The sequence below is a fragment of the Aspergillus welwitschiae genome (genome assembly GCF_003344945.1).
Source record: "Aspergillus welwitschiae strain CBS 139.54b unplaced genomic scaffold BDQ94scaffold_32, whole genome shotgun sequence".
Lineage (NCBI taxonomy): Eukaryota > Fungi > Ascomycota > Eurotiomycetes > Eurotiales > Aspergillaceae > Aspergillus > Aspergillus welwitschiae.
In genome coordinates, this window is record NW_020798726.1 from 181,949 (window position 1) to 205,216 (window position 23,268).

A 23,268-nucleotide genomic window follows, 5' to 3' on the forward strand; every position below is an offset into this window, starting at 1 on the left:
GACCAAAAAGGGAAGGTCCGCACGACGTCAGTGACGCTAGGCCACAAGGCACAGATATTTCCCTTTACGGCCGTATACTGGCCAATGGGGGTCAATCTCCCTATCGATAAGAAGATAGGCCCATCATCCCCAGTAGCCATTATTATTACTATTCTATTCATGGCATGTATTTTTTATGTCAACGCAACTACCACCGCTATTTAGACCTCTCCGATTGCTGCTCCGAATTTCCCCTCCTTTCTTCTCTTCCCCATCTCCCTTACACCCCAAGTAAAACTCGAGTGAGGCCCTCAAATTCGTCATGAGATCCCTCACTTGGGCTGCTTGCCTGGCGCTGGCTGGTACGGCCTTCGCCCACGCTCACCATGACCACGAAGAGGTGCCAGAGCATGTGCGTGAGGAATTGCTGAGGAAATGGGATCAGGAGGTAGGCGCCCCAATTCCAATCCATTCATTTCGCACTCACGCTCACACACTATTGCAGTTCACTTTCTCCGGCATTGCCAGCTTTGCCCACCTGAAGCCAGTCAAATGCCTGATCGAACCCGACGAACGGTACGACATCGCCGTCATCGGAGCCCCCTTCGACACGGCTGTCAGCTACAGGCCAGGTAAGAACACCCAATAACCTCAAATTACACTCTCAAAACCACTAACATCCCCCATCCAGGCGCTCGCTTTGGTCCGCGCTCCATCCGGGCTGCTAGCGCCCGCCAAATGGCCGGCACCAGCTACAACACCCGAGCGGGGATCAACCCCTACGCCTCCTGGGCGACAGTCAAAGACTGCGGCGACATCCCGATCACACCATTCGACAATGGCGTCGCGGAGCGCCAGATGTACGAAGCCTTCCTGGAACTGGGCTCGCGGCCGGCCCTGACCTCCGCCGACTCCAAGTACGGCACGAAGGGCATCTCAGCCGGCAAATCGAAGCTGGTCACATTGGGAGGCGACCACAGTGTAGCGCTCCCAGCCCTCCGCGCGCTGTACCAAATCTACCAGAAGCCCATCACGGTACTGCACTTCGACGCGCACCTGGACACCTGGAACCCAGTGCGCTACTCAGCCTACTGGACCTCCGAGCAAGCACACTTCAACCACGGCAGTTTCTTCCACAAAGCCAGCCGCGAGGGTTTAATCTGCAACTCGACCTCTGCGCACGCTGGTCTCCGCACACGCTTGACCGGCGTCGACGACAGCGACTACACCAACCCTGGACCGGAGCAGGGATTCATGCGCATCCACGCCGACGACATCGACGACCTCGGCCCAATGGGCATCGTGAACCGCATCATCGAGCGCATCGGTCTGGATTCCGACCAGCCTGTCTATCTGTCCGTGGACATTGACGTCCTGGACCCTGCCACTGCCCCCGGAACTGGTACCCCCGAGCCCGGTGGCTGGACGACCCGCGAGTTCATCCGCATCCTGCGCGGAATTGAGAAGCTGAACATTGTCGGCGCGGATATCGTCGAGGTGTCTCCCAGCTATGATAACAAGGGCGAGACCACTGCCTTGGCTGCAGCTCAGGTGGCTTTTGAGATCATCACTAGCATGGTCAAGGCTGGAGCGGGTGAAGAGTTGGGTGGATGGTATGGACGGAAGGTGACGCCTGTGGAGGAGACTGTTGTTGTTGAGGAGGGAGAGGATCCCGTGGAGAAGAAGGAGGCCAAGGATGAGCTGTGAATGAAGTATGCGATATGAAGTTATGTGTATGTATGTATGTATAATGAACGAGTGAGTTAATACTGATGCAAGTACATCATGAAGTAAGAGTGAGACGGATAGCATGCTCCTAAGTACTTCTACTATTAGTTCAATCGAATAATTGAATAAGTGATTTCATTATCAGCAAATGCATAGTACTATATAGGCCAGACTGATCAATTATGACCTCACGAACCAGCAACAGCAACATCTAACCATAATATATAAAAGTAACTTGGTCATCACTATTGTATCTGTGTTATCTAGTCCAGGCTTTGAAGATAAGAAAATAAGTAGAAGGGCTGCAGCTCAGGAGAACAAATTGCACAGCAAATTTGGGACGGGGGGGATCGGCACGATAACAGATCGCAGAGTATGAGGAAAATAAAGAAAAGAAAAGTAAGAAAAACCATCAGCCAGCCAAAACAAGACGCCTCGACTTCCAACGCCGATAGGGACGATGAGAGGTTAGAAAGGGAGTAAAAGGGGAGGTTTAAGGAAGAGAAAATGTGGGGTGGGTGGAAACGTGTTGGTGAAAGTGGAAAGGGGAAAGTCTAGGGATAAGAAATTGACAGTGGGGGAAAAAGGTGGAAGGGACACAGTGAGGGAATGGAGGTAGGAGGATCAAGAAACGACGCTGGCCAGGTAGGACGAGACGAAAGTCGGGAGACAAGAGGTTCCGATGAAATGATGAGGAAGAGCTCTCGATGGCAGGTCTGCTTGAGGTAGACAGGGCTCAGCAGCGCAGAGACAACCGAGCGAAGAGGGAAGAGCACACTTGGGTGTTACGGGTTGTAAGATGTGTATTCACTCAAAAATCAGTGAACGGACACAGGATGTCAAGTCAGACGTCGATCGAAGAAGCCAGCCACCTTTGTACGAAAGAATCCCCAAAACTCCATATTGCATAGGTAAAGCACATTCAGTCTCCCAAAATCATACGACGTGTCTGCGGTGCATCAATGACAGGCCTGGAACCCTCCGGAGCGTACGGGCCTGCCCTGTAAGATCCCGGGATCAATTACAGCAGGACGCACTTCTTCGACTTCTTAGGAGCGGGCTCGAGCGCGGCAACAATCGCCTAGAATCGACATGCGTGAGTAGATGCGACGACGCGGGATGTGGCGCGACACTAACCTCGTCAAAGACGTCCTTGAGCTTGTACTGCGTGAGGGCAGAACACTCCACGTATTTCACTGCGCCCAGCTCCTTGGCCATACGGTCTCCATCTTCTTTGCGAATCGGTTGCATCTTCTGGCGGGCAAGCTTCTCGCGGACAGCGGGATCGTCGCGAAGATCGGTTTGGGTGCCCACGATCAGGCAGGGGACACCGGGGCAGTGGTGGTGCACCTCGGGGAACCACTTTTCGCGTACGTTCTCAAAGGAGGCAGGCGAAGTGACCGAAAAGCAAACGAGGAAGACATCCGTCTGAGGATACGAAAGAGGACGAAGACGATCGTAATCCTCCTGACCAGCAGTATCGAACAATCCCAGAGTGTAGGGCTCATCGCCAATCCTATTGCGCAACGGATTCGAGTCAGTTCCAGATTCCGATATTTGTCCACAGACGCCATCGCATTCGTCGAGCCAGCGACATTGGGTTGCACCAATAACGCTATTGGCAGTGTGATATAGCGCACTCCGACAGAGTCCCGATATGTAAATCGTGTTCAATGATAGGAGATCCCTAACTTACATGACTGTGACGGCATAGTTATCAAACACCGTGGGAACATATTCGGAAGGGAACTTGTTCGTCGTGTAAGAGATCAAAAGGCAGGTCTTGCCAACGGCACCGTCACCGACGACAACGCATCTGCGACAAAAGTCAAACTATGGTTAGCAACCTGCCGCTCCCAGAAAGAAAGAAAGAATGAATGAATGTGTTCGGTTTGCACGGAGAAAGGGGAAGAAAGGGACAGGATAGAGGGAGGGGGGTTGTATTCAAATGGGGGGAGGGGAAAGAGAGGAGGGGGAAAAGTGATTGCGGAGAGAAAGGGATAAAGATGATGAGAACAACGCACTTAATTGTTGCCACAACCATGTTGTAAACTTTGAAGAACCGTGAAGTTTGCGGGAGAGAAGGTGCAGAGAATCACGGAAGGTCGTCTGTCGGAAGCCGAAAGGAGGACAGGAGAAGCAGGAGATGCGGTGAACCAGGGGGGAGGGAGGAGACGAGTGAGGGGGGAAGACCGATTGGGTGTTCTGAGAGAGAGAGGGAGGGAGGGAGGGAGAGAATGAGGATGGAGTGGAAGTGAACGAGAAGGTGAGGCGGCTAAGATGATGAGGACAGACGCGGTGGATGGGCGAGGCCGTCTGGATTCACGGAATGGGGTGGTGGTGTGCGGTGAATGTCGACGGTGAGAGAGAGGGATGGTTGGTAAGGAAGCCAGCCAATGTGGGAGGCAGAGGCGGAGGACGGAGACGATACCTTACTAGTCCAGGTAGTAGTAGTAAGGAGGAAGAGGAAAAGAAGCTGCTGCTACTTTTCTGCTGCTGCTGCTTGCTGCTGCTTGACTGCTTTGGCTTGCAAATGGGGCAACCCGCACCGCACCGTTAGTTAGCTCCTGGTTTATCTAGGTTGGTCCTTTTTTATCGCCCGCCCTTTTTCACATCTCTGGCAATATCTCGATGGTCCGTCATGAGTTGCGCCACCGTTTGAGATTATTCACCCTGGGCTGCTGATGAAACCCCCAAAGGGAAAAAAAGACTTCCTCATCCCCGTCACGCTCTTTCTTACTTACCCACTGAACGGCCAGATGAAAAAGCAACACAACGGCGATCCACAACCTAAGATAAGAGACAACTCACAGAGATCGGACTAAGGCCAATATGACGGCAACCTAGATAAACACACCCCCTTTTATTCTATCCTGTCTCGATCCTTCTTTCCTTTCGTATTATCTTAGAATCTCGAATCGTCTGTCTTCTGCAACGATAGCTTGATGCCGAGAAAGCGCAAAAAGATGCAATGAGTTACTGATGGTTAATACCAGAACCGAGGATGAGAGGGTGGGATTTTCGGGGAGGAGGAGGAGAGCCAAGTCAAGTCATCCACACCCCAAAAGCAAATAAAAGCCGCAACTTGGTCGGATCCGATCGATAGAATAAGACGAACAGAGCCGTGGTAGTAGATGATGAGAGTAAATATTGATGGAGAAAGGGATAAAGAGAAAGGAGGAAAGAAAAAAAAGAAAAGAAGACCTCTCTTTCAGTCCATACAGTTACTTTAACTACGTACTAACTGCGAACTCCTCCAGTAACCGACCATCCTCCATCAAAAGAAAGAAAAGCCATCACATCACACTCTCCGGCCCCGGGCTTGCCTCGGAAGTCAGGCTGTCCAATGTAAGGTAAGGCCAGGCAGGCAGACAAGACAGACAGTATCTTAGTTTAAGGCTCAGGCAAGTAAGGAAGGTTAGGTAACACCTCAAGTTGGGTAAGGAATCAATCATAATTTCGCCATGAAGGAATTCAGTCACACTGAGCATCAGATGCTGGGCCAATCAATCTGGCTCGCCCAGACGGTCGCACTGACTGCGCCTGTCCTAGCTTGATTCGCTACGCGCCCAAGGAGGAACAACCTAGTAGTTAGTGAAGCTAGTAGGTAGGCAGTAGCAGTGATTGTGATCAACTGCCACCCCGAGGGTGTCATTGACGAAGGTAGCAATGAGGCCGAGGCCAGGGCCATCCCAACCTCGCACGGGGCTGGTTGGACAGCACCGACCGCCCTCTTCAGCTCATTCATCTACTTACTTTGTACTACTACGTATTCTAGTAGATATTCAGCACTGCAAACGCCCAGACCGACCCCGATAAAATGCCCCCGCGCTAAGTTTCATGACGGGGCCCAGAATCCACCCTGGGGATCGGTACATATCAGTCGGCTTCCCTCATCTTCAAACCCCCCCGTCCAATCCGCAGCTTTATTATCGTCGCACCACCACAGCAATCAATCAAAACCTACAAAAAAACAAGGCGCAAAGTAGAATCCAAAAAATAAGTGACAATGCTTGCTATATATATAACGTGACCCATAAATCATCTAGTCTAGTCGTAACATCTATAATATCATCCCGCAGGATCATCCGCTGCCGGCCGTTCTCGCCGTTGCAGCTTAAGTGTCATGGCGCAAGCCATCAAGGAGATTCCAGAACGCCAAATGAATGCTCGCACAAACGGCACCGTCGGCCTCAACCCAAAAGCATGAAAGAGAAAGAGAAAAAAAAGGGCAACCAATCAATCATCAGAGTATATAGTTTGGATTGTACACATTCCATTTTCGAATCCCAAATTATGGGTCATCCACACCGCCTTCTCTATCCCAGGCAGGTTTGCGACGATGGACAGCAGGCGGAATGAAAATAGAGTACCCTTGCAATTTAAACCGAAATGCACTCCCAGTATGTGTTTGTACAATGTGGCAGCTTCAGGCGAAGGGTACATGAACGCCAATGCTGTCTGTCAGGTTCGTTTCGCGCGCCCCTCAGGCTCAGCCTCATCTTCAACTGGGATCGGCTCGTGATGTGATGATTCGCTCATCTACGCCAACATTAGTCAATCCGTTCAATATCAACACCGTCTTCACAAGCACATACCTTATCCAGTTTGTAATTCGTCATCAGTAGACTGAGCGGGATCAGCGGAATTGTGACAACGAACGCCAACACCAGGAGCTTATTCATGGTCTCCTGGTATGCGCGATTGATGGCTATCCGGACGGGGGATCCCATTGGGTAAGACAATGCCTTGGTCAGCTTCCCGAAGATTTCACCCGCATCGGCTTTGAACTCATCAGGGAGGTAGAGTTGCAGCTTTCTCGGGATATGATGCGTCCAAACAGCTCCTGAAATTGCTGCTCCAACGGCTCCACCCATCTCCATAGAAGTCAAAAACATTGCTGTCGCTGCAGCAACTTCTTGGTGGCTAGCGGACGCTTGAACGCCCAACTGCACTGGAACGTTGAGGAGCCCGCCGCCCATGCCGACGACAATCTGCGTCCCCAAGATCTGCGCCGGTGAGCTTCCTTCCTTACGGTAGAGCAACATCAACAGGATTCCGCCAATGTAGATGACGCAACCGCAGGTAACATAGACACGGTACCGGCGCGTATATTTGATGAGCAATGACACGGCGAAGGCAGCAATGGTCGACGTGAAGGCAAAGGTTTGGGTCACACGGCCAGCTGTGGCAACATCATAGCCCTGAACAACCTGCAGGTAAGAATAAAGGTAAGGCTGAACCGAGAAATAGAACGCCACTAAGACGCATTAGCAGAATACATTGATCGGTGGAAAGGTGTGATCTTACTGAAGTAAAAGAATGCCAGAGTACACCCTGCGAGCGCTGTTCGGTCCTTGAGTAGATGCAGGGACAACAGAGGCTTGGGTGCCAATTTCTTTGATGTTTCCCAGGCGGGAAGCGCGAAAAGGCAGAGGATGCCAACCACAATCATCGCGATGATGCTGCCATTCTTCCACCCATTCTTAGCGTTGGAAGCAAGGGTAAGGGGGACCAAAATCAAGGTCACCGCTGTCGAGAGCAAGATCAGACCAAACATGTCGAGATCGTACCAAGTGTGGCGAACAATTGAAAGGAAGCCTCGTCGATGAGGGTGTCTAGGTTTGATCAAATTCAGTCTTCGGGCCTTGCGTTGGTTGAACAATAGCGAAAGTGCCAAGGGAAGAAACGAGGCAGGTAGGAGGATCGACCACATTCCATAACCCCATCGCCAGGATGTATGCTGAAGCACTGCGTTCGCAATAGTCGGGCCAATCCAGACCGTGACCAGGAATGGAAGCTCTGGTAAAAGCGCCAGGAGCGCACGGTTCAAAAGGCTGCTGCTGTCGGCAATAAACACCTGTTGAAGAATCTGCAAGCCGGTAGATCCGGCAGAGTAGAAAATCTGGGCAGAGGCATAAGTCTGAACGTTGGTCGACGCAGCCATTTGGATGTATCCGAGAACGTATATGAGAATGCTGACACAGAACGCTTCGAACCGACCGAAGACGTCGGCAACCTTCGCCATAGGGGGCTTAATAACAGCTACGAGGGTCAGCGGACAATGATAATAGCCCCAAGGGAAAGACATGCTCACCGTTCACCACATTTTGAACGACGAGAACCGTGGAGATAAGGGAGTGCTTGCTGAAAGCACTGGTGGCATAAGCCGAAAGGGACATCACGGTTTGGCTTTCAAGTGAGGTACAGAAAGCCATGAGGAAAATGCTTAAACATCGTTAGCGACTTCAAAAAGACATGGAGAGCAGACACAAATCCTCATAGTTCACAAGGCTTACCTGACATATGCTATGATTAACGACCGTGTTGTCCATGTCAGATTGATCGCTTCAATCTTCCGAACACCCTCCTGAACCGAATCCACCGAGGATTCTACTTCGCTATCCTGCCCTTCAGGGTCATATTCCGCCTGAAGGAGGCGTTCCTCCGCCTCCCTGTTGTCTTGATCCATCTGATCGAGGGTACCATATGAGACTGCTGTGCGGTGGTCAAGAAGGGGCATCGCGGCTGGGCCGTAATCGTTGATGGATAGTATCGCTGGGTAGCTATAAGATGACCAAAGTCCATTTATGCCGACAGGTCGTCAAATACTTCGTCGTCGTGAAGGTAGCAGATGAAGCAACAGTTCGAGTCCGATAGTTTCAATGTCGAAGTTACCAGGCATGAAAAGGACGGAGCAGGCTGACGATTGCAAGGCTAAGCGGACGAGAAAGGGTATCTGCGACCTGTACCAGCCAGATCCACCGAACGAAAAAGCAATACACTAGCCAACGAAGAGGGGGTATCAAAGTCTAAAGAATAAGCAGGGTAAGAAAAAGAAAAAAGCAAAAGACACTAGCAAGATGGAGCACTCTGAAGCCAGGTTTGGGTACCACATGCATCAGTTAGGTCACCAAATCAAGCAGCGGAATGCGCAGCAACGCGTGGATCGCCAGATCTGGCGTACAGCCCGGAGAACGGAGGCCAAGGGGCTCAGCTATGAGTCTGCAAGCCCAAATCAGGCTCCCCGATATGATTCACACCACTGGGCACGATCGACAGGCCGCACTTATGCAAGTCCAAGTGGGAGCCCAGGACCTAGCCTATGGGCTAAACGCCCGTGGCCCAGAAGGGTAGTGTGGCACCCGCTGAATTGCTGCACCAGATAGTCCGAACGGAGCTGTCAATGTTCTGTTTTGTCCCACGCCAGTCGTTGGTCGAATGAGACCGAGGGGTCTTTCGGGCGGGCTGAATGGTTGCAAAGCTTGTGCCTCGGCCACGGGCACCCATTGACGGGGAAGGGAGGGGGGGGAGATTCGTTCGCAGGCGGATAGAAGGCGGGAAATGAGGAGGATCGAGTGAGCAGGTACCCCTGGGCCTTGCTGCAAAGAAGGCTTCGACTGCAGGAGTTCACTAGGGAAAAGCGTGGTGGTGTTGGTGGGGGGAGGATAGTGTGGCAAGGCGACCGGGATTCTGAATCCTACGCAGGCGGGCGACTGAGCATCAGATATGATAAGATCACCTGGTCCGGCGGTCGGACCCGGTAAAAAGGGAAGCCTGGTACAAGCAATAGATGGATTTATATTGCTGTCGTCGTCGTCGTCGTTACTATTTTATTACAATGTGATTCATGTGTTGAGATGATATAGTAGAACAAAAGAGTAGGCGCAGTGTAAGCATATATACTTGCTGCCTTTTTATACTGTTCCTTTCAGACCGCCTGACATTCTGCTCGTAAGAAGAATGAAGGCGCGCATCATCCACGCCTCCCCCTTGCAGGCCGAACCGGACTGATCAAACACCGTACTACTACTAATACTATAATAATACGACGATTTCACAGCGTAATAGTATTTCATTCTCTCACATTCATCCCCCACTCCTTGAATGTCTTATGGGGACTCAGAGTAATTGTAATCACGCCAACAAGAAATCAGGATCTCGGATTTATGTGATTGCTCAGCAAGGCCGACCTCTCCGTAATTTTTCTTGAGGAATCCCGGTCCCCATCGCATGATTGGGGGAAGTGGCACAGCCGATGCTGGATGACTCGGGAACAACCGCTCCTGGTCATCATCCGTCGGTCACGGGGTGGTGCATAGTCTCCGCTGCCTACATCTTGCTCTTACCCCTCAAGCAACGATCATCCCGTGTGAGTAATAACAATCATCGGATCAGCTGGAAAGACCATCTTGGAGAGGAGTTTCGAGGAGCGAGCCTCCACAATGAATATTGACAAGAACGCGCGAAAGCCGCAGGAAATTAATGCGATATTTTTTTGGTCGGTCGTATTAACGGATGAGTCGAGCCGAAGTTTAACGATCCACCCACTTACTCAATTGGGTAAAGATATTGTATTGGGCTTCAAGTTCGGTTCGCAACCCTCCGGAATGGGTACACTGTCCACTGTGCGACACCGCTGTGGTAAAGCTTAGCGTTGTTTTTCCCTCGTATAGGTTGCACACGGAGTTTTCTTGCGGTTGGTCAAGATTCTTCAAGTGCTCAGTACTCTCCTCTGTCGCTTCAGCCCGGACCAGTTCATATGGCTGCAGTTCTTGCATATAGACCAGATGCTATTGCTGTGCTCCTCTCTTTTCCCCCTCCTTTGAAGATTTAATCCCTCATCCCCAACCCGTCAGGTAGACCGTGAGCTCGGCCCTCATGGATGTGAATATGCTGGCCATAAGTGACGCCCTATGCTGGTGTTGTTTCATGTGATCCGGTTTGCAGGAAATCTATGCCCCCAGCAACAGTCGGCGTATTGCCTACCTATCAATGCAATCAGTCATGGTGGTGGTCGGTGCTTTTGGGGATCGAGCCAGTGACGGCAATGGAGCTGGCACATAGCGGAGCTACTAAGTTATGATTGGCAATCATCCCCAGTACGCTCGAATGTAATCCCAGCACACATCGAGGACCGCTAATACATGCTTGCAACTTCCAGCCCTACGTGTGCTTACGGTCTGGAAGAGAAATTGCATTGTATCAATCCTTTTTGGTAGGTGTCTTGAATCCATTTTCGAAGTATGAACATCCTATGGACTGCCAAGAGATACCGATCCCAGGTATATATGACTACCAATTCAAATCTGGACAGGATATAGATGACATGACCACCATGAACATCATGTATAAGATACATTTGCACACAACGCGACCCATTAATCGGACGTGTCGAGTATCAGATGGCCAAAGTTCACCACCAAGTCCTCCCCCTCTTTCGAAGGCCGTGCTGCATAGAGCCCGACCCAGAAATCTTGAACATCCGATTCCTCAAACACCCAGGTGACCTCCCGAAGAGGGGATTTCTGGATGCCTTCCACAAGATAAATCCACAGGCTGTTGTCTGACTCTCGCACCAGCTCTAGCGTCGCCGCTCCACCTCCTGATGGGACAAGCTGCAGACTCCAATCCGCCCAGTTGTCTTTGGTGACGGTACTCAGGTGAGGTCGGCCACGAGTGAGTTCGATGCCAGTCTTGACCCATTTCCGGGTACCTCCCGCACCGTTGAGGACAAGGATGAGTCCACCCTGGTCATAGTTCTGCTGCCAGACTGCGTTGAAGGCGACTCTGACTCGTTTGAACGACTTCAACGGAACACTCCGGTATAAAATCGGCGCAGTGAAAGTGTCTGTGGATGGAGGTTTGGACCAAGCATCTGTTGAAGGGGCCGCTCTGATGGAGAACTGGGCGGGGAGGATCCCATCACCGGGTACCTTCTCGGAGGAGTTGGCGAAAGTGAACTTGGTCATGATTGCCGTCTGGTTCCGTGAAGAGGACGCTTTGGCAATGTCTGTGAGATCCTCACCCCGTTGGACGATTCGGATTGGAGAAGGATTGATGAAGGAGAATTGGAAAGGGAGGATAGGTATCGAAGTGAAATAATTCTTAAGGGAACAAAATACGAAGGTCTTGGAGGAGAAAGGAGAACCAGAGATGGATGATGTGAGGAAGAGCAGGGAGAGGTCTCTTTGTTCTCGTAGCAGAAATGGCCTACGTCATATTAATTGGGGAGCGAGCGATAGCATACTAGCAGTTAGACACTCCGAGCTAAGGCCAGCACCCGGATTGACCTGGGCCACAGGTACTCGAATAGGTATGCGGTCGTAGGAGATCCTCACCGTCTGCGGTACAGGGTTTGGCCTATGACAGCTATGACTCTGGGTGAGTGGGGTAATCGGAGACTACGGGGCGATTAAAAGCACAACGATAAGGCCGGTCGGAAGGTAACTATGGGGCAATTGTCTGGTACTACTACTACTACTACTTACTGTTAAGGTAGGCAGGCCTGATAGAAATCCCCCGAGGTTCCCGGCCGTTATCAGTACACTCTCACTTGGTAAAGAGATATCTTCATACACATCCTCCCCCATGTGGTTTCGGGGTTCCCTGCAGGTTCTCCTCTCCCACAATGGCCAATTCCACGATGGCCGGCTGGGCACGTGAGCGGGGAATCTCCTTTTCCACCGATGACATAAGCAGGCGCGCGCTCCCCTTGGTGGCAAAGGGGAAAACCCCGTGGCCTGGCCAGGCAAAGTTTGGGGGAAAAGAGGATGGTTTGTTTGCCTGATTGCTGGCCTGCCTCTGGTTTTTCATGGTCTACTGTATCCTAGGCATGGGCTGAGCAAGGTGATTGCTTCGACTTGCCTGTCAAGATCTGTTTGTCATGTCTATTGGCTACTACTATCCAGATGATTCCAGGAGAGAGCCCCTGTGGTCGCGACTCTTCTCGTCAACTTATGCTGGCTATCGCCATTTGAAGCCTCCGGGGTCGAGGTACTCCGGTCGCTATCGTCGCTCTCTATTCCGCCGCATCTGCAATTATTTTTATGCCGTTATCGGCATAATATTCCTTCTCATCGTCCTAACATCCATATTCCGGCCCTCCTATACCCGGCCACCGCCACATTACTTGTCGCTTCGGAATGCGGTGTCTCAGTCAACGAAATCCGGCCGAGGCAACATCCGCAACGAGAAAGTCTTCATCGCAGCGAGCTTGTATGACCCTGATGGGGAACTAGCACGAGGACATTGGGGGGACAGTGTGCTTGAGCTGATCGATCTGCTCGGAGAAGACAATGTTTTCTTAAGCATCTATGAGAACGACAGCGGTCGAGATGGAGAGAGTGCGCTTCAAGAACTGGCGGACCGGACCACGTGCCAAAAGTCCATTGTTTTCGAGCAGCATCTGGATCTGGCCGACTTACCGACAGTTGCCGTTCCCGGCGGTTCAAGGCGGATCAAACGTATCGAGTACCTGGCGGAGGTGCGGAACCGAGCTCTAAGACCGCTGGACGACCAGCCGGGAGTGCGCTACGATAAGCTGCTCTACCTGAACGACGTTGCATTCAACCCGGTGGATGCGCTTCAGCTTCTGTTCTCCACAAATGCCACGGATGATGGCGTTGCTCAATATCGGGCCGCATGCGCCGTGGATTTCATCAACCCATTCAAGTTTTACGATACTTATGCGACGCGCGATTTGCAGGGCTTTGGCGTGGGCGTGCCCTTCTTCCCGTGGTTCACTAGCGCTGGGCAAGGTCAGAGCCGCCAGGACGTACTCGCTCAGAAAGATGCCGTGCGGGTGCGGAGTTGCTGGGGAGGAATGGTAGCATTCGACGCCCGATTCTTCCAGCATGGTACAACTTTGTCGGCCATGGGTATGCAGCCCCAGTTGTCTGAAGAGGACAAATCACCTGCTCGGTTCCGGGCGTCGCATGATACGTTCTGGGAAGCTTCTGAGTGCTGTCTTATCCATGCCGATATCCAGAAGCCTCAGCCGGATCCAGAGAAGATCACGGACACGGGGATCTATATCAATCCGTATGTCCGGGTTGCGTACGACACCCGCACCCTTTCCTGGCTAGGAACTACGCGGCGGTTCGAGAAGCTGTACTCATGGATCCATGATATTCTCAACCAATTCATTGGCATGCCTTGGTTCAATCCTCGACGAACCGAAGTCCCCGGCCAGATTTCCCAGGAGAAAGTCTGGATCCCTGATGAACAAGGAGATGGAAATGGGTCATTTCAACTCGTTGATCGGGTTGCAGGCAAAGATGGCTTTTGCGGACGCCCAGGACTCCAAGTCATTATCGAGCATCGCAAAGAGGGCCAGAAGGGATATGAGGAGATCGAGGTACCATCATAAGGTGATTTCGATCGACGTGTAGATATTTTCTGCATGCATATTGCATTGTTTCTCTTCACTGTATAGGCTACGAGTTATGGGTACATAAATATCATCTTGAGACTCCCATTGGACATGAGATGTCTGCTTCTTGGACATAGTTCAATCCACACTGTATCACAACTACAAAAGAACATCAGCAGATGGGACACTGATGCTTGTAGAATCACCTGTAGAGGGACTGTGCCAAAGCATTCAGGACAAAACCGCCCTCGAACTGCCATTCACCGTCAAAGTTCACCTGGTCACAGGCTGTTTTGGCGGGATTTGCCAATCATATTAGACCTCATGTGTTATTCCCTACTCTGTTAGTCATATTGTAGGGTGCCAGTCTCTCTTATTCCTTTGTCATGTTTCTTCTGCAGTTGCTGGTTTGTCTTTCTTTTCATCTGTCGCCTTGAATTCTTCCTCTTCCAACCATCTCACCTGTTGTTAGACCCCTACATATCTCTTGATATCCCGCTTCAAACGTCCCTTGAACATCCCTAGCTGTCATGGATAAGAGTACTGGTCCTACAATGGAGTTTGCCAACAGGATCACTAGTATAATCTACGGTGTGGTCGGCACTTTCATGGAGAGGACCTCTTTCGGTCTCGAAGAGAGCCGTCATGCGCCCAAGGCAGCCCTCGCGGTCAGTCTCTCTCCTTCACCCCCATTCAATACGTCTTGTTGTAATTTACCATAGCACGGTGAGGATATTCTCACTGGGCTGACTGCTAGTCCTTAACAGGAACCCCCTCTTCGTCGTTCTGGTAACGAGTCCACACACTTCACTGTCAACGAAAACAAAACCCGTCCTTCCTCTGCTCCTCCTTTTCCATCTCGGTCTTCTCCGTCAAAGCTTCCCATCGACACTTTCCCTCCCACTTCTTCTCTCCCTTCTTCTCCCATATCTTCATCGTTTGGCAACACCATGGATGACAAGGAGAATACCAAGGCGTTCCCTGTCGCCGATGTGGACGACACGGTCAGCTTCATGGCTGCTGCTCGCTCCTTGAAGATGCCAAAGACCTATGGCTCGCCTGCTGTTGCTACTGTTGTCGACGCGTCCAGTGAGAAGGCCAGTGCTTCAATGAGTCGTCCCGAGTCTCGTGCTGATACTTTTGGCCACGATGCCACCGTGTCTCGTGATGATGATGATGTTTTTGGTAAACACCATGCAACCAAAGCCATTGTGTGGTTGAGACGCGACGTAGCTAATTTTCATGTCCTCCATAGCACCTTCTGGCCAGAACACCTTTGATGACGAGTGGAGCATCAAGCCTGATGCCGAAGAACCTGAAGTGAAACCCGAGACCCCCAAGGCTGGAGCGTTCAATGTGGCTGGTGACTTTAAGATCCAGGACGACACCGCGGCTGCTATCAGCACTGGTGTTAGTGGCTCGAAAGCTGTAGCTTCAGGTCAAGCCAGTGAGGTAGAGGACCGCGAGAACCTTACTACTTTCAAGAACTGGGGCACTCCTGCTGCTCGTGACAAGCCAGGTATCATACATCATATCTTCTCTTCCGATGGTTGACTTACTTACATGGCTTGCTCCAGCTTCTCGTGTGCGTCGTATTATCATCAGAGGCTTGCCCGCTACTTGGTGCACCTCTGCTAAGGTTTTGTCGCTTGTGCACGGTGGCAATATCGAGTCTATTCACGTCCATGGCAATGGCACTGCTCATATTCTCTTCTGTGAACATGAAGCATGCCAGGCCTTCTACGACAAGTACCCGACGGCATCGACCTCGACAAAGAAAGAAGGACCACCGTGTTTGTGGAGATGGGCAAGGAAGTTGACGTGGTCAGCTCCCAGCTTTCTTTCAACCTGTCTGTTGGCTCGACTCGCGCTGTGAGGGCTGTTGGAGTCAACATGGATGCCAGCATGGCGCAGCTGTACAACATGGCCAGTGGTAGCGGTCGCAAGGTTGAAAAGATCCTGGACTCATATGTGCCTGGAGATGTGAGTCGACATTCTCCTTCATACCTCTTGTGTTTCCATACTCATTTCACTAGGCCCGCAACGTCGTCTTCCGCTTCTGCTCCATCGAGGATGCTGTGCGGTTCCGCGGGATTCTCGTACGTGATCCTGAGTGGGAACACTGCAACGTTCAGTATGCGACAGACCCGTAGGTACCCTCGTGTTTGTCTACGATGAATGCTGCTAACCTCACTCAGCTGCGAGTTCGCTACCGGTATGCACATCGACTGAAGTCAAGCAAGCTGTGTCTGTCTATCTTCATACGGCGCGTTACCAAGATGGTCATGTCTAGAGCAGGTTCGGATATGGAGTAAAATGGTAATGATATGCGGGATGTATCCGGGGTTAAGGGAAATTGCTCAAGGGACAGGCGTTGTGGTGACCTGATGTATTTCTTGCACCTCAGATAGGTTTAAATAAAAGCATGCTACATGCATCGATGTGTTCTACTAAGGTATTGGTTGCAATATATGAAGTCAATCAGTCCACTATGGAGTCATTGAACCTCATACTTAATGTACCAAAGACTAGAATGGTGTAGCAGTAGATATCTCGCTAACCATTTCAGAGCCGTGCGACAATCGTCAACGACTTCCGATATTACTTACCCCAAGAACGACCTCTAAATAAGCAATAGTATAGCTTAGCATACCGGTAACGCATCATATCACCCCGAACCTCTCGAAGCAGAATCTTAACAGACAAAACCAACCATTCCAGCTCCATTGTGCTAGCCCCCCAAGCCAAAGTAACGTAATACTAGCAAAAAGACATAGTACATGTACCCTGAATTCAATTACAATTCCTCATACGTCTCCCTTGAGAGACATGAGAATAAGGGGGACAGCGAGACATTATTACCACCCCGCAGAAGAAGCCATGGCAAGCCCTGCAACAATACTAGTCAACTGATCCGTTCTGGTTAGCCTATCATACATACTTATGTGGTATGTAAGGTTCAAGTCCAGCTAGCAATCAACAAGCGGCAAGGCTACTCCTCCCTTATTATATGGGCATAAGCCTGACTATTGTGAGACGTGAACCCACCTACACCAGGCTATCATATCTTTCTGCAGTTTGATGCGGACTTATTATCAGCTCAGGGAAGAGAGATTCCCAGAGGTGGTCTGGATATAACTTATCTGCCATTGCATTATCGGAGTGGCAGTCTACTTCTACATGACGGTCTTTCTACCCATGAGCGAAGGATACGAAGGACACGCGTTGGGGTAAGCCGCATCATACCGGTATGTCTCGGGTGAAAAACGTTCGAGTCTGTTACCTCATGGGACTATATGCTACAGGCAGGTTTATTCCATGTTACACGTCATGGTTACACCTCAAGACTTACTCCTGCGGCTGGCTGTTTGGCTCTGGCACTATCATCATTATGTGGGTGATCCAACTCTGCAATCCATTGATTTAATCGAAGAAGAGCTCATCTAACTTTCAAAGTTGTTGCAATTAGTGTTCTCGTCATGATCGAGCCCTGGCTAGGAGTCTCATTATGCAGTCGAGATAAAGTGACAATCCGCCACGACGTGCTGAAATAACATGACAATGGGAAGGCTTAAGATGTTGACAAAACCTCTCGAGGAGCAACGGGGAGACTACTCAAGGTCATCAACGTCGTCCAGCAGATGACCGTCATTAATTGGAAACACTCTCACAAGGTGAGCTACCAATCTACGAACACAGCTCGCTCTGAGTTCTGCAAATACCATCCATCTCCTCGACAGCATCTATCATACAAATCACTAGACTCTTCAACTTGTTCAATGACTCCGATTGATCATCCAATGCCTCAACGACCTGCAGGATGACATGGACGTGCTACAACATCTTGCTAGATGAGGAATTCCAGTACAACAGAGGGGACCAGAAAGTTTCGCAGGGTGGGGGAACCAATTTTCGGTCATCGTACACGTCTAAGAGGTACTTGGCGCGCATCATCTCGGCCAACACCAAAGAGCTGCTGGAGTGCATGGTCTGATCGCTGGTAACACCAGTCACTTGGACAATGTCGGCTATTCTCGGGGCAGTCTGCTCTGCCAGTGGAATAGTCCGAGATGACGAAAAGGGTGTGCATGAAAATACAATATCAGCAACTCCCGAAGCCTCAGAGTGCTGGAATGGCATTCAGAAAATACCATATGGCTTCTGTCAATAGACTCCGTTAGAGACAGCAGCATTATACGTCTAGGGTTCAGTAGATGAGTAATAGTTAATACTAAATCTAAACAGGTACTTAGACACATGCTAAAGTGAAGATCTCGCTGGGTCTAGAAGCATGATGTAGTATTGTGGCTCAACGCTGACCATATGCAATGGCGGAAATGAGTGGTTTGATCCTAGAGAATATATTCAGACATTATATATCGAGGATACTAGATACTACATATATAGAGCAGTGTTATACATGATCTACGGACGCGTACATCAGCCACAGCATGCAGAATCCATGATAAAGCAAACAATCAAGCTATAATGCTACCAGATAACCATAACATCATGACGATGCCATTCATTCATCGAAAGTGTCTACCCCATTAACCCCCCAGACCAATACATACCAGTACACGAAACCATACACCATCCATAACGCGCCTATACAATACAATACACCGCCAAGAAACCTACCCCGGACATAGCGGACATAATAACCCTCTTCTCCATCTCCATCAAAAACAATAGTCAGAAATAACGAAATAGTAAATCAAGACCCCATATGCAGTAACTAAAAGAAATCAATACCAAGTTATCACAGACATTCCAACTAAGCAGCCAAGCACGCCCCCAAAAAAGCCATACCTACCGTGCATATATAAGCCAAGATATCCAAAACCACCCCCCAAAAGCCGCCAAAGACCGAACGCAAAGCATTCCAATTAGCTGATTAAGCCAACCAAGCCCAGTCAAAATCAACACACATCCATCGTTCTAGCATTCCAAACCCAAATTTTCTAATTTTCAAATCCCGAAAAGATTACTTTATATGTGGTGTGATGTAAATCTGCTGTGCACTGATTCAAAATAAGCAGTTTTCCTCATTCTATCTCCCTTCGGTGATCTGCATTTTGCAGTGGAGGGGGTTTTTTTTATTAAGAAAATTTAATGACTCGTGGTACAGATACACCCTGCATATCCCTTTCTTAGGTGTGTGCTGGTTTCGATGCTTGGCTGTCTGCAGTGGATTGCTGGGCAGGGCTGGATTTCTTATCATGGGGTTGGTTGTAGTTAAGGGGGGTGCTTTCTCCGAGGAGATATATCTATCTGAGTTCATTTTCAATCGCATACTAGGATTTGAGTGAGACATGAATGCGGACATAGCAACTACATACTACCTACTTGCTTGGTGCTAATGTACATGGTACATTGTAGCACGGATCAATCCCCATTTAGTAATAGCCTGTCTGCCTGCCGGCCTGCCATTGCAGTGAGGTTCGGGTCTTGCATAATTGCATGTGCGCCTATGGGGACTGTATGGACTATGGGTGTGGGTGTATGTTGGGTCGATGTGTGTGTGTCTTTAGGATAGTATGTATCCGGCTGCAACGGATACTCGGACCGGTAAGTAGGAGGTATGCTCTACGGCTATTACCTTTTTTGGGTACGGGGGAACTGGAACAGGGACTGTGGTTATTGTTGCAATGCATCTCCTGGGTTGGACTTGAGTGACCTATTGCTATGTATGTTCGGTTACGCTACTTATGCTGTAGTGAAGGGAGGAGGAAGGTGGGTGGGTGGAAGGAAAGGGGTACACGAGATGTAAGTACCTATGTATGTACCTTATCACATGTAAATGTACTGTTAACCACCTAGCTACCTTCCTATCTTCCTACCTTGCTGAGAAGGATATATTACTTTACGTAGAAGTACATGACTATACTACTCAGAAAGGTATAAGGCATAGGTTATGTCGATGGAGGGAATATGAACTACCTAGTACCCTGTATGTATATATCTTCTTGCATAATGTAGTGATCAAGTTGACTGAGGAAGGGGTAAGAGGAAATATCTTGGTATTCTCTCTCCTTACGTCGCTGTTTTCGTGCCCGCTATGGATGCTATTGTAGGCATAGTAATTATACCGGTCCCCGGAGATTTTATTTGTGGTAAACAAATAGAAAGAGATGCCAAGAGAGAGAGGGAGGGAGAGAGGCAGGCCGGGGAAGTGGAAGAAGCAGGAGAAAAAAGCCAGTATTTGTCATTGTTGTCGCAGACTCGCAGTAGTTACTTACCTCGGTCGGAGGGTACATATTTAGCTAGTCAATAGGTTAAATAGATTCGATTCGACTCCCATAGTACTGTAAGTATAATACTGTCTGCTATGGTTTCGTATACAAACACGACAATCATATCACAATCAAATATAGGTACTTACAATAAGCGATGATGAACATTGTATAGTTATTTAGAAGTGAAGATCGCTTTGGCTCCGCACAGCAAGCAGCACGCGGGGCTTGCCCGTGAGTATCTTAGCACATCCATGTAAGCTAATACTACTTACTTCGACTAACACGCTACGGAGTACCTTATAAGGAAATTGCCTGAAACAATGAGTCCAAACCCACGGTTACTAACCGAATCCATTCGGCGCTCAATCCTGGGTCGGTCGGTCGGTCGGCCGGCCGGGCCTTGTCTGTCTTGTCTCTTTGTCTGTCTGGTTTTTGTCTCCACTACGAGATGGTAACTAAGCATCCTTGGGCTATTAGCAAGCAATAATATAGATACTACTACTAGACAAACAGAGGGATGGGGATTCGGCAGAAGTACCTACCTGGGGCCCCTTCCCGCCCCAATTCTGGATACAACCTCGGAATGTTGAGAACAAAGAAGGGCCAGGTTGCGAAACAAGGTCGAGAACGGAGGGGTTTAGCCTTGTTTTTCGATGTGGATACTTGCACGGAGATCACCGAGAGAGGAAACAAAGAGAAAATATGACGGGGAAGGAATCGTTAATGTCTTGTCGGTATTATGTTATCATTATTGTGGGTTTCTAGCGATCGTGGAGGGTTGGCTTTTTGTCCATGATGAAAAGAAAAGCTGGGTGAACCAGAGATTGAGAGATGCTTAGCAATGGAGAGCAACCATGGGTTCGCCGGGGGTGGTCCGAGGACTGGACTCAAGGGGAGGGAAGGACTCCTCCGCGGACTCCTCAGCAAAGAGGGTCAACAAATTACGAAGTCAGTAATGATGAGGTGGATAGAACGTAAGGCAAGTCAACTAAAAAGAGTGGGTGATGGGTGAGGCATTCTGCATAACCGTGTTCAAAACTACTCCTGGTTGATAATTAGTTGGTTAGTATCAGTCCGGAGTTAGTAGTAGTAGCAGCAGTAGTAGTAGTGTTACTCTTAAATTAATATTCCGTCTCTTGAGCGGCTCCATATCCTCTGCTGGAGGGAAGAGAGGGGAGGGGGTTGGTGGTCGAGAGTACTCCGGAGTCAAAAACAGACGAATAGACGAATAGACGAGGGAGACGAATGACCCTAACGAACATGGATCGGAAAGAGAGGGATGAGACAGGAATCCGGCTGCCTCCATGCAGCAGGTCCCAGTTGTGCGAGAGCGAGAGGGAGAGACAAGAAAAAAAATAAATTAGATTAACTGGGACAATCAGTGCAGGCCACCGGCTGATTCTCGCAGCGCAAATACTACACCATGGACCCGACAGTCTGGTTGAGGGTGTGATAGTTGGGCATTAGTAGGCAACCTTGAGCAGGTTCCGTCCAGCTGAGGGGTTTTCTGGGTAGGCTGGTATCCCTGGTAAGTTTGGCAAATGGTCCCCGAGGCTGGGAGGGGAAAAAGTGAGGGAAATTGCGCTTGCTGTCCACGGTGGGTAAACCGAGGATGTCTTGAACAATGAAAGCAATCATGAAGCTTTCACAGTGCCTAGATATTACTTTTTGAGCCCTACGTAGGTTAAAAGCTGGCTCGAGCTGGTACCTGACTGACTCAGTGGATGAAAACGGTTAGGCATTTCTTCAGTCATGGTAAGCAAGGAGTAAGCTTACCTGGGGTACGTCCTCTAGAGGAGGTACTTTGCTGCCCGTGGCACCATTTAGGGTGACTCCAGCGTGACACTGAAGAGGCGGCGGGCGCACCGGCTGTGACTTTCTCTAGGCAGAGAGACTAGAACAGAATAGCCACTAGCTCGTCTAGCAGGCTAGCAGCAGCAACTGCAGCAACTAACTCTTTGGTTGTTGTCTGAGACGCGGAATCGATCTCGCTTGCCGACGTCGATCGAACGGCCGGCCGGCTTGGATTGGCCGTGGGTGAAGGCGTATGGTATGGTATCGGACCTTACAGCGCGCCGGCCCATCCGGGCTGCAGCCAGGCTTAACTCAACAAAGGCACTGTAGGGGAAGGCCTGATTGCTTGCATGGCAGGGGCCAGTTTACTGGGGTCAATGCTTTCCTCTCTGGCTCCATGGCAGCCCACACTAGTATGTAATCTGGCCGTAAACTAGAAGGCCCTTGGGGATGGGAAAAGTCATCGACGCGATCATCATATAGTATGCATCATTATTGGTTTGCGTCGGATAATTATAGCCTCCTGTGCTCCGTAGCCCAGTCCAGTCACTTCCCCTCCCTCCCCGGCATACATACATCATCCTGACTGACTGATTGACAATGGACCGCCCTTGTGATATGAAATTGTTGTCGAGCACATGCATACATACAGATTTACGCATATATACATCCTTCATTTAGTCGCTTACCCACCTTAGTAAGGAGTAGGTAAGCTATCTATTACTGACTAACCTACGGTGTGCGGACCATCTTCTGTAGGTACCAGTAACACTAGTACGTCCAAAGTCGGAGTAGTTAGAAAAGGGTCGATAGCACCCGTCATAAGCTATTGACGGGGGACAGCCATTCCGGACGCTAGCCAAAAGACCGTCTACGGAGTACTTCCTTTCTTCCCCCCCCTCCCTCACCCCCACTCGGTTTCTTAAACACCGGACTCTAAGGACTGGGCTAGTCTCCGTTCTCCGTAGCGACTGCATCACGTAGCGTCAGGACAGATGTACAACGACTGCGCCGCAAATCCTCGTCTACGACAGTCTAGATTGCTATTTTAGATGTCAATCATTGGCTCGGAGCTAAGCTGATTGGTTGCAGGTGCGTCGTTCGGCCGAGCACAATGTGCAATAATGAAAAATGCATGCGCCTGTCTTGCGTTTCCACTCCTGTCCCATACCTTAGGTGCTAATCTCATTGTCTGTCTCGAAGCATGCAATTTATCCTTTTCGTCAGTAGACAGAAAATAAAGAAATCAAAATGGGTCTGCCTTACGGCGCGGCCAGACTCGGGATCCGTATCGGGAATCGGCATCGCGCATGGTTTACTCGCTTCTGACTACCATACTAAGTTGTCTAGTCGACCTGCTAGGCATAGCGTTCG

General features: G+C 50.0%; 6 protein-coding genes across 6 annotated transcripts; 2 read left to right on the top strand and 4 right to left on the bottom strand.

Annotated features, from left to right (window-relative positions):
• Window positions 1-168: 168 nt before the first annotated feature.
• On the top strand, window positions 169-1,820 carry BDQ94DRAFT_78788 (agmatinase). The gene is made up of 3 exons (XM_026776553.1): window positions 169-427; window positions 485-611; window positions 671-1,820. Exons 1-3 carry the CDS (start codon window positions 302-304, stop codon window positions 1,684-1,686), a joined length of 1,269 nt encoding a protein of 422 aa, XP_026623087.1. The 5' UTR covers window positions 169-301; the 3' UTR covers window positions 1,687-1,820.
• A 908-nt stretch (window positions 1,821-2,728) lies between these two features.
• On the bottom strand, window positions 2,729-3,751 carry cdc42 (Rho family GTPase CDC42; the record flags this gene model as incomplete). Its single annotated transcript, XM_026769404.1, has 4 exons — window positions 2,729-2,788; window positions 2,845-3,223; window positions 3,404-3,523; window positions 3,732-3,751. 4 exons carry the CDS (start codon window positions 3,749-3,751, stop codon window positions 2,729-2,731), a joined length of 579 nt encoding a protein of 192 aa, XP_026623088.1.
• A 1,948-nt stretch (window positions 3,752-5,699) lies between these two features.
• Window positions 5,700-8,400, bottom strand: mirC (siderochrome-iron transporter MirC). Its single transcript, XM_026776555.1, has 5 exons — window positions 8,007-8,400; window positions 7,805-7,935; window positions 7,018-7,752; window positions 6,306-6,967; window positions 5,700-6,249 (listed from the first exon to the last, which is right to left on the bottom strand). The coding sequence occupies exons 1-5, from the start codon at window positions 8,228-8,230 to the stop codon at window positions 6,172-6,174; spliced, it is 1,830 nt and encodes a 609-aa protein (XP_026623089.1). The 5' UTR covers window positions 8,231-8,400; the 3' UTR covers window positions 5,700-6,171.
• A 2,168-nt stretch (window positions 8,401-10,568) lies between these two features.
• On the bottom strand, window positions 10,569-11,551 carry BDQ94DRAFT_78820 (uncharacterized protein). Its single transcript, XM_026776554.1, has one exon. It carries the CDS (start codon window positions 11,457-11,459, stop codon window positions 10,869-10,871), a length of 591 nt encoding a protein of 196 aa, XP_026623090.1. The 5' UTR covers window positions 11,460-11,551; the 3' UTR covers window positions 10,569-10,868.
• Window positions 11,552-12,118: 567 nt separating this feature from the next.
• On the top strand, window positions 12,119-16,093 carry BDQ94DRAFT_181845 (cryptococcal mannosyltransferase 1-domain-containing protein; the record flags this gene model as incomplete). Its single annotated transcript, XM_026773992.1, has 10 exons — window positions 12,119-12,263; window positions 12,399-13,846; window positions 13,925-14,204; window positions 14,387-14,529; window positions 14,629-15,072; window positions 15,131-15,380; window positions 15,439-15,610; window positions 15,643-15,844; window positions 15,898-16,010; window positions 16,060-16,093. 10 exons carry the CDS (start codon window positions 12,119-12,121, stop codon window positions 16,091-16,093), a joined length of 3,231 nt encoding a protein of 1,076 aa, XP_026623091.1.
• Window positions 16,094-20,524: 4,431 nt separating this feature from the next.
• Window positions 20,525-21,934, bottom strand: BDQ94DRAFT_149491 (uncharacterized protein). The gene has a single exon (XM_026767390.1). The coding sequence runs from the start codon at window positions 21,404-21,406 to the stop codon at window positions 21,170-21,172; it is 237 nt and encodes a 78-aa protein (XP_026623092.1). The 5' UTR covers window positions 21,407-21,934; the 3' UTR covers window positions 20,525-21,169.
• Between the last annotated feature and the right edge of the window lie 1,334 nt (window positions 21,935-23,268).